The 8,457-nt window shown below is 45.8% G+C and overlaps 3 protein-coding genes across 5 annotated transcripts in view; all 3 read left to right on the forward strand.

The window, feature by feature from the left end:
* Positions 1-3,945, forward strand: part of LOC103393524 (primary amine oxidase, liver isozyme-like) — a 10,212-nt gene extending 6,267 nt beyond the window's left edge. The window contains exon 3 of the mRNA XM_025064182.1: positions 3,483-3,945. The gene's annotated coding sequence lies outside the window, so the exon portion shown is untranslated. The remainder of the gene's footprint in view (positions 1-3,482) is intronic.
* On the forward strand, positions 1,031-5,850 carry LOC103393526 (primary amine oxidase, liver isozyme-like). Of its 3 annotated transcripts, XM_008330521.3 has the most exons (5): positions 1,031-2,712; positions 3,287-3,405; positions 3,952-4,118; positions 4,805-4,937; positions 5,020-5,850. In XM_008330521.3, exons 1-5 carry the CDS (start codon positions 1,155-1,157, stop codon positions 5,299-5,301), a joined length of 2,259 nt encoding a protein of 752 aa, XP_008328743.1. In that variant the 5' UTR covers positions 1,031-1,154; the 3' UTR covers positions 5,302-5,850. The 3 variants fall into 3 exon arrangements, with proteins under 3 accessions (XP_008328743.1, XP_016896160.1, XP_024919949.1); XM_017040671.2 differs by lacking the exon at positions 5,020-5,850 and having other exon boundaries at positions 3,952-4,123; positions 4,805-4,938; XM_025064181.1 differs by lacking the exon at positions 5,020-5,850 and having other exon boundaries at positions 3,952-4,139; positions 4,759-4,884.
* Positions 5,851-5,990: 140 nt separating this feature from the next.
* The window catches only part of LOC103393540 (hydroperoxide isomerase ALOXE3-like), a 7,148-nt gene continuing 4,681 nt past the window's right edge, over positions 5,991-8,457 (forward strand). The window contains exons 1-5 of the mRNA XM_025064539.1: positions 5,991-7,010; positions 7,103-7,307; positions 7,601-7,682; positions 7,765-7,887; positions 8,166-8,400. Coding sequence (XP_024920307.1) covers positions 6,867-7,010; positions 7,103-7,307; positions 7,601-7,682; positions 7,765-7,887; positions 8,166-8,400 — 789 coding nt within the window. The 5' untranslated portion in view covers positions 5,991-6,866. The remainder of the gene's footprint in view (positions 7,011-7,102; positions 7,308-7,600; positions 7,683-7,764; positions 7,888-8,165; positions 8,401-8,457) is intronic.

Genomic DNA, 8,457 nt, shown 5'->3' on the forward strand with positions numbered 1-8,457 from the left:
GGCGCGTCTTAGAGTAAGAGTTGATGGGCTGAAAACACTGAGAGTTCTAACACGTGGTCCGAACTGTTTATTAGCCACAGAAAGGTTTGACCCAGCTGAACTGCGTGAGGTGAAAACATCAGCCAAAGTAAATTTATAATGAAACAGAGCAGGTGTCTATGTTTGACACCCCTGCTCTGGACATAGAAAAAAAACCCGAAATATTTGTTCAGATTCTGTCGTTTCTTTTTCATTCGGTCATTTGAGCTCCAACTGAGGATGTGGGTCAACTCTGTGAGCTGGAGATTCAGTTCGACCAGACGTCCTTCCCTTCTTTTCACTGCTTACGTACAAAACCACTGAGTCCAGAGAGGCCGGGGGGGCCGTACACGGTGACATGCCCTACTGGACCTGGGCCAGGTTTTTCACACACACACACACACACACAGTTCGCTGGTGTAAACACAAGCCGGAGGTCACGGCTGTGTTTCTCCTCACGTCCACACCGTCGGTCCCTCCCATCCTCGGTCTGTAGATATGAAGGGTCTGTGAGGAGAGAGTTCCTGCATCTGTTCTGAGCTGATCCCCCACCTCACCCCACCCTGCTCCGTCCACTGCTCCATTGTTGATAAGAAATACACTTCAGTTTTGAGCTTGGAGTTTAAGTGATAAGACTTCCAGGAACTTTGGGTGGTTGTGTTTTCCTCCACATGATTCATAGACTGACTGGGCCACAACCGAGGTTGGGTCTGGGCAATAAATAATAATAATAATAATAATAATAATAATAATAAAATAATCCTTATTTATTTTCTTAAACATTTTCTTTATATAATTTTCTTATATTCTGTTCCAAACCGGTATTTCTTTTATTCAGTCACTTCGATTGCATGAAACCAAAGACAATGACAATGGGTTTTTTTTTTTTTTGTTTTTTTAAAACTAATCCTGTGGGTTGGGAAAAGTTGGGCTGGATCACAACATACCTATAGAATGAAGTGGGAGTCAGTGGGTTGCTCCGATTAGGGGAGGGTTTTAAAGGCGTAGCCCTCCTCTCCCCTCCTCCTCTCCCCTCCTCTACTCCTCTCCTCGTCTCCACAGCTCTTCTGTCCTCGCCTTCTCACAGGACGCACTCCTCCACTCCTCCACTGTGCGTAAAAGCGGCTAACAGAAAAATGAACTCTGTGGTGAAGTGGCTGCTCATCCTCCTCGCCCTCCTCTCCGTCGTTCTGAACATCATCCTGATCGGGATCTACTCCAAGAGGTCGCCCAAGTGTTCCAGCCAACGCGTGCACCCGCTGCGCGCCAAACACGATGATCGCAGCCTGGTGTTCGCGGACCTCAGTCAGGAGGAGTACATGCAGGTCCAGCAGTACATGCTCCGGCAGAAGGACCTGGACGTCTCCACCAACCAGATCACTCTGCCGTCTGAGAACTTCGTCTTCCTCATCGAGCTCTCTCTGCCCAAGAAAGCGGAGACACTTTTGTACCTGGACAGCAAGGGCCCGAAGCCGGTGAGAAAGGCCACCGTGGTGGTCTTCCACGGCGCAAAGGGCTACATCAAGGAGTACGAGGTGTGGCCCCTCCCGGACCCCAAATACCACAAGGATATCACCATGGAGAAGTACGGGACCGAGCTGCCAATCAACGGCCGCACGGTAACCGTCGGAGAGTATGTGCAGCTCTTCAGCTTCTTTGAGATCCAGGTCTTCTCCAAACTGGAGAAACTCCTCAAGGAGAGCTTCGATTATGGACCGCACAAGAAACTGAACGCTTTCGAACAGATGCCGCGCGGAGTTCGATCTGGAGACAGAAATACGTGGGTGGCTTTTATGAAGGATGTCAGCGGCATCTACATCAACCCCTCTGGCTTCGAGGTGCTGGTCAACCACCAGAGTGTAAACTCGTCTGAGTGGAAGGTGGAGGGTTTGTTTTACAACGGCCAGTACTTCAGCACCGTGGAGGAGCTTCGACTGAAGTACGAGGCTGGTACTGTTAGGAAAATCGTCTACAAAGATTCTCCAAATCCGGGCTCTCTGAAGCCCAGGACCAAGCCTCTCCAAATTGGCCCACAGCTCTTTTACGCAGAGGGAAAACGCTTCAGTGTCAGTCAGAACCAGGTCCTGTACCTGGACTGGAGCTTTGCCTTCGGACTCAGCTCACTGACGGGCATGCGGGTGTTCGACGTGCGCTTTAAGGGTGAGAGGATCGTGTACGAGCTGAGCGTGCAGGAGGCCTTGTCTGTGTACGGATCCATGACGCCTGGGTCGATCATCACTAAATTCATTGACTCTGGTATCGGAATTGGACGTTATGCACATGAATTAGTGCGCGGCGTGGACTGCCCCCACGAGGCTGTTTATATAGACACGTATCGATACATCGACACAGCGGTTCCTGTCAGGTTTAGGAATTCAATCTGCATCTTTGAGCACAACATGGGTCAGCCGCTGCGCAGACATTTCTCCGACTTTTTCCATCACAGTTATGGAGGATTGGTGAACAGCGCCCTGGTGGTCAGGACCATCACTGCCATAGAGAACTACGACTACATGTGGGACTTTGTCTTCTACCAAAACGGTGCGGTGGAGGCCAAGGTGCACGCCACCGGATACATCAGCGCCACTTACCTGGTGGATGGCAGTCTGAAGTACGGACACAAGGTGGCGGACAAAGTCCTGGGCAACATTCACACACATTTCGTGAACTTCAAGGTGGACTTGGATGTGTCAGGTGAGTGAGTGCAGGGCGACACACACACAAACACAATCACAAACACCTACGCTGACGTAACAATCAATATTTTTTTGTGCACATATTTAAAATGTCCTGAATGAACTCACAACATAAGTCATAAAAAGTCATATTAAGTCCGAGAGAAAAGATCAAGTATTTAATTTTAAAAATTAAATTAAATTAATTCTTATTTTATTTTATTTTATTTTATTTTATTTTATTTTATTTTATTTTATTTTATTTTATTTTATTTTATTTTATTTTATTTTATTTTATTTTATTTTATTTTATTTTATTTTATTTTATTTTATTTTATTTTATTTTGTGCTCTGCTCGTAGCCCTGTTTAATTGAAAACGCATGTGTCTCGTGTGTCTTCCGCCTGCAACTCAACTTCCCACCAATAGGAAATGTGAACTGTAATGAGTGAAAGTTCCAGATTGTGGTTTAAAGGACAGTGGTTAACTACACTGGTCCAGACTGGTGAGAGAGTGAAAGCAGGTGTTTGTTGTTCCACGTGAATCCAGTGTGACTGAACAGCCTGTTGTTGTTTCCTGTTCTTTGTGTTGCAGGAGTTAAAAATGTCTTCCAGGCCAAAGACATGAAGTACGTGAATGTGTCGGTGCCTTGGTTACCCAATCACCACGCTATGATCCCACAGCTGGTGGAGACACAAATGAACACAGAGAAGGTGAGTTCAGGTCCCAGACTGTACGAAACAGTTGGACATTGTCCTCCACGGAGACCAGTTACAGCTCTGTGAAACAGGCCGGGTTGTTTAATGACAAAGTACCGAGTCCTGGAGGTACTTGAAGTTACCTGGTTTGCAAATAAGAACATTCCAGATCTTCTACAGTGTCGGAAAACAGTTTATGACTAGGGATGTCCGATATTAGCTTTTTGCTGATATCCGATATCGTCCAAAAACTTAATTTCCAATTCCGATACCAAGTGATACCGATATACGCAGCTGTTCGATCCCAGAACTGAGGTAAACGTCTCAGGACCCTACAAGAAATTCCAGCATATTTGACAAAACCCAGGAATTGCGTTATCGGAAAAAAACCCCATTAACGAATTATACACCGTTATTGCATAATTATACTAATATCGGGCCGTTGAAATTGGTCGACCGATGTTACCGGACCTCCCTACTTACGACCATGTGAGTAGACCACGGCTGTTTGTCAACATTAACCCAGTCATGACCAGTGGAACACTGTGACCTTTTCTACAGGAGGCTGCCCTGCGGCACAACGCCAAGACCCCTCGCTACCTCCACATCGCCAGCAACAGGACCAACCGTTGGGGTCACCAGCGTTCTTACAGGCTGCAGGTGTACTCCTTTGCAGGAGACCACCTTCCAGAGAGCGAGGCTGAGGAGAAGGCCATGTCCTGGGCCAGGTGAGGTGGGAATTTTTTCCCGAGAAGGCCATGTCCTGGGCCAGGTGAGACCAATAATCAATGATCAATGATCACTAATCAATAATCAATGTTGTGTTAGATTAGTTTGTTTCTCTTCCATTTGGCCATTGTTGTCTCGGTCTGGACCTCTCTGAGCTTTAACTCAAAATTAAAAACTGAATGAATTATTTATAGTCATAAATATAGTTACTTCAAAGACACAAATGTATGTTGTTCGTTATTGTAAAGTTGACAGTGGTTTCCTCGGGGTTGAAGGATTCTGAAGACAACAATCTGCCAGAAAGATTTACAGGATAAATAAGAGCTCATGTGATGCAGAACATCTGGAGACGTCCACCATTTGGTGGGGACCAGATGTTGAACATGGAAACAAATGATGGAAAAATCTTGTGTCCGGATGTTTCCTGACCAGGTCAATGTTTTTAGTCCTGGTCCCTGATCTGGATCTAATGTTTGGTTTGTTGCCTTGGTATTATGTAGTTCCCCTAGGGGGCGCTCCACTGGGATCAAAAAAGTTTGTGAACCTTAAACAGATCTAGAATGTATATTAAGTTCCAAGGTTTACACACACTAAGGCTAACTGTGCTAATTATTAGCAGGACGTCAGTGATTTTTTTCTCTGTTCTAATGGTTTTGATCGAACCTCGTCCTCCGTCCTCCCCCAGGTACAAGGTCGCTGTCACTAAGCACAAGGACTCCGAGGCCACCAGCAGCAGCCTGTACAATCAGAACGACATGTGGAGTCCTGCCGTCGACTTCAGCAAGTTCATCGAGGACAACGAGAACATTGAAAACGAGGTTTGTAAAAACATCCAACGTGATGATGTAAGTTCTAGTGAAGACTGCTGCTGCTGAACCTGGGTCTTATGGTTCCCTCTAGGACCTGGTAGCCTGGGTGACTGCTGGCTTCCTCCACATCCCTCACGCTGAGGATATCCCCAACACGGTTACCGTGGGCAACGGAGGCGGGGTCCTGCTGAGGCCTCACAACTACTTTGATGAAGATCCATCGGTGAATTCCCCCGACGCCGTGTACTTTGAGCCTGGCAGTGAGGACAGCTGTGAAAACAACAGGATGGCCTGCCTTGCTCAAGAGACCTGCAGCCCCGTGCTGGAACCCTTCACCTACCACGGCTTTGAGGGCGTGATGAAGTTTACTTGAACAAACTGAGAAGTGAGATCAGAAAAAGGTTCATCTGTGTCATTTATTACTAACAGCTAGATTTGTAATTGATCTGGAGCGGTGGTTCTCAACCTGTCTGCACAACGTTCCACCTCTGAGGAAACATCTGACCGTCTGGACACAACCAGACAATATTAAAATACAACAGTACAGGACTGCCACCTTTAGCTTACCATAGTATACGAAGAAAAGTTCAGCTGCTTCTCTTCTGCCCCCTCTGGTCACTATTGTACTGTATCTTTTATTCACCTCCACTATTTTTATGAAGTCAGTCTAAAAAAAACAACCATAAACCAATGATTGGAGTCCAAGCACCACCGGTGGTACACATACCATAGTTTGAGAACCTCTACTCTGGAGCTCTTAAACTACAGTCAGGAGAATTGTCCGAGGTGCTACTGTATATGAAGACAATGTTAATGTGGACAACATGGAGCAGAATCATGTTGTAGAGTAGATTTATAAACTGTATGTACACTGGATCCACTGTGAAAACCTGACTGGGCTGAAATAAACACACGAGAAGAAGAAGAAGAAGAAGAATGTGTTTGTCTTTGAATGAGCAGAGATCCAGGCTGACAGAGGTCTCTGCTAAAGATGAGGTGAGACCAGATAATCTTGAGTTAGATTAGATTAGAATGGATTAGATTTAAGGATGTACAGTAACTACTGATAAACAAAAACAGACCTGGAGTTATAGTATGAACCGTACATCATGACATCAGTACCATAGTCAAAAACCAAAAACAGTTTTGACTTTTTAAATGAAGATTTTTCCCTTTTTTTTCTTAACTACTACAAAGCCTTTCAAATCCAGTATGAGGGTGTAGTACTTCTTGTGACCACTGCATGACATTATGACACTAAGCCGCAGGCTCTATATGTTGTAAATGACCATAAATGGAAAACCTTGAGTTCTATTCCCACACACACACACACCATGAGGCCGCTGTGCTGGTTTGTCATCTGGAAACAATCAGGCCTGAGTAGTGGTAGAACCCCCCAGAACCCCAGAGGAGATCGTGAAACTCTGCATGAACTTCTTTGCTGTGTTGAAGAATGAAGTGCTGCAAAACATCCAGTTTGGATCGTTTGGATTCTGCTCCTCAAAAGTTACCCTTTTTTTCCTGAAGTCATACCACTATATTTTGTTTGAGTGTGAGGCATCTTCTGCCCCACACGGGGGTGGCAGAGTTTCACTTTTGGTCTGACCAAAACCTGGTCTGAGACCAAAACCTGGTCTGAGACCAAAACCTGTTTTTTTTGTTTTTCTGTTTTATGGACCACAGAGGGTTAAGTCACTGATGACGCTTAATAAAACAGTCAACTTATGCTCCTCTGTCTCCATCTAGAGGACATAAAGAAAATAGGACGGGGTGTGTCCTCGCTGTACATATAAAAGACAGTGAGGTTCATTATCAAAACCACCTGGACCTTGTTGTCTAGTTGTTCTTATCTCTGTGGTGCCTTCAGGTTCCACCAGAACGTCCTGGAGAAACAGACCCTGTTGAACAGTCAAAGGTTTCAGTGTTTTTCTGTCCATCATGTTTAAGTACCAGCTGCAGGTGACCACGGGCCAACAGTCGTTCGGAGGAACCTACGATTACGTTTTTCTCACTTTAATTGGAAAGGAGGGAGAGAGTGAGCGGACGGAGCTGAAAACCTGCTTCGGCTTCAGAGCTGGGACCGTAAGTCTGATCAGTTTGAATCTCAGCTTCATCGCAGCGCAGGTTGATGACTGTTGATGTGGCTGTGTGCCACGTTTACCTTCCTTTTCTAGACAGAAGATTTCACCGTTAAAACGACTTCATCTCTGGGCGAACTTCTGCTCATCAGAGTGGAGAAGGATCCGTTCCTGGTTTTCCCAGAAGACGAGTGGTACTGTTCCACTATAGTGGTGAGGACGGAGGGGGGAGAGGTCCTCGTCTTCCCCTGTTACAGGTGGATCTGCAGGGGGGACAAGGTGGAACTGAGAGGAGGAAGAGGTCGGTCAAATTCTCTGTACTTTTTAAATCACATACTTTCATGAATGATGTGTATCCTGGGGTGTGTACTCTAGTATCTGGTTGCAGTTTTTGTGTGGACCTGGGACAGAGACACAAAGGAGTCCACAAAAAAAACCAAAACAATAAGCAGTTGTTATAAGAGTCCGACAGGAGGGACTTGAACCCATGCTTTTCTGTAGGAGGTGCTCTAATGTCTGAGCCGCTTTTTTAACCATAAGTTTTACACGGCAACACTGAAGGAATTCTTTTCTGCGTTACATTTTTCCTCTCAGCCTTGAAGGTTTCTGAAGAAGACCACGATCTGTTGACGGAGCATCGGCAAAAAGAGCTGACGTTCAGGAAGAGCCTGTACCAGTGAGTGGGTCAGACCTAACCAAGACGGTCTCAGAGTCCTACAGATGTCAAACCTTGACTGGTCCGTTTGTGTGTTATTCAGATGGGACGTCCTGGTTGAAGGACTGCCCCACAGAGGCAGGTTCGATGATGTTTCCCAACTCCCAACTGAAGTCCACCTTTCTGCAGCCAAGGCCAATGAACTGTCTCACGAGAGATTCCTGGTGTAAGTCTACTTATCTTATATACTTATATTGGTTCCATTGTGTATCGGTTAGCACACCTGCCTTACAAGCAGGAAGTCCTTGGTTTGATTCCCAGAGGAAGCACATATCCCTAATGGTGCCTCCTGTGGCAGACTTGTGTTCGGAAAGTTGAGAACCTGATAATATTCTTCTGTCTAATGTACCATATTCCATTGAAAGCCTTTCACGCCCAACTCCTCCCCCGCACTCCCTGGCACATCACCTCGTTCTTCTGGTTGATTTTTTTCTCTTGTTCCAGGGCCATGGAACTCAAGTTAAAGGGAATAATTGGCTCCAAGGAATCCTGGGAGAGCATCGATGACATGGCAAACATCTACTGGACAAACCGGACGCCGATGTCTGGTATTTCTTTACAAATTAAATTATTAATTTTTATTTCATCAATGCTCCAAAGAAATGTGGTTATCTGGTGTCCTCCTGTGAACTCTACACTGAACAGGTCTTTCTGGTTCATGCTGACACATGAAACCGAGGTCGGGGGGGGAGGGGATTAGGGTAGGGTGGGGGGAGGGGACTCAAACTAAAGGGTT

This window comes from Cynoglossus semilaevis, chromosome 17, assembly GCF_000523025.1.
Source record: "Cynoglossus semilaevis isolate Cse_v1.0 chromosome 17, Cse_v1.0, whole genome shotgun sequence".
Taxonomy (NCBI): Eukaryota; Metazoa; Chordata; class Actinopteri; order Pleuronectiformes; family Cynoglossidae; genus Cynoglossus; species Cynoglossus semilaevis.

Coding starts and splice junctions, on each gene's coding strand:
- LOC103393526 (XM_008330521.3), top strand. CDS start 1,155: ATGAACTCTGTGGTGAAGTGGCTGCTCATCCTCCTCGCCCTCCTCTCC. Junction 2,713..3,286: donor GGTGGACTTGGATGTGTCAG/GTGAGTGAGTGC, acceptor TTTGTGTTGCAG/GAGTTAAAAATGTCTTCCAG. Junction 4,938..5,019: donor ACGAGAACATTGAAAACGAG/GTTTGTAAAAAC, acceptor GGTTCCCTCTAG/GACCTGGTAGCCTGGGTGAC.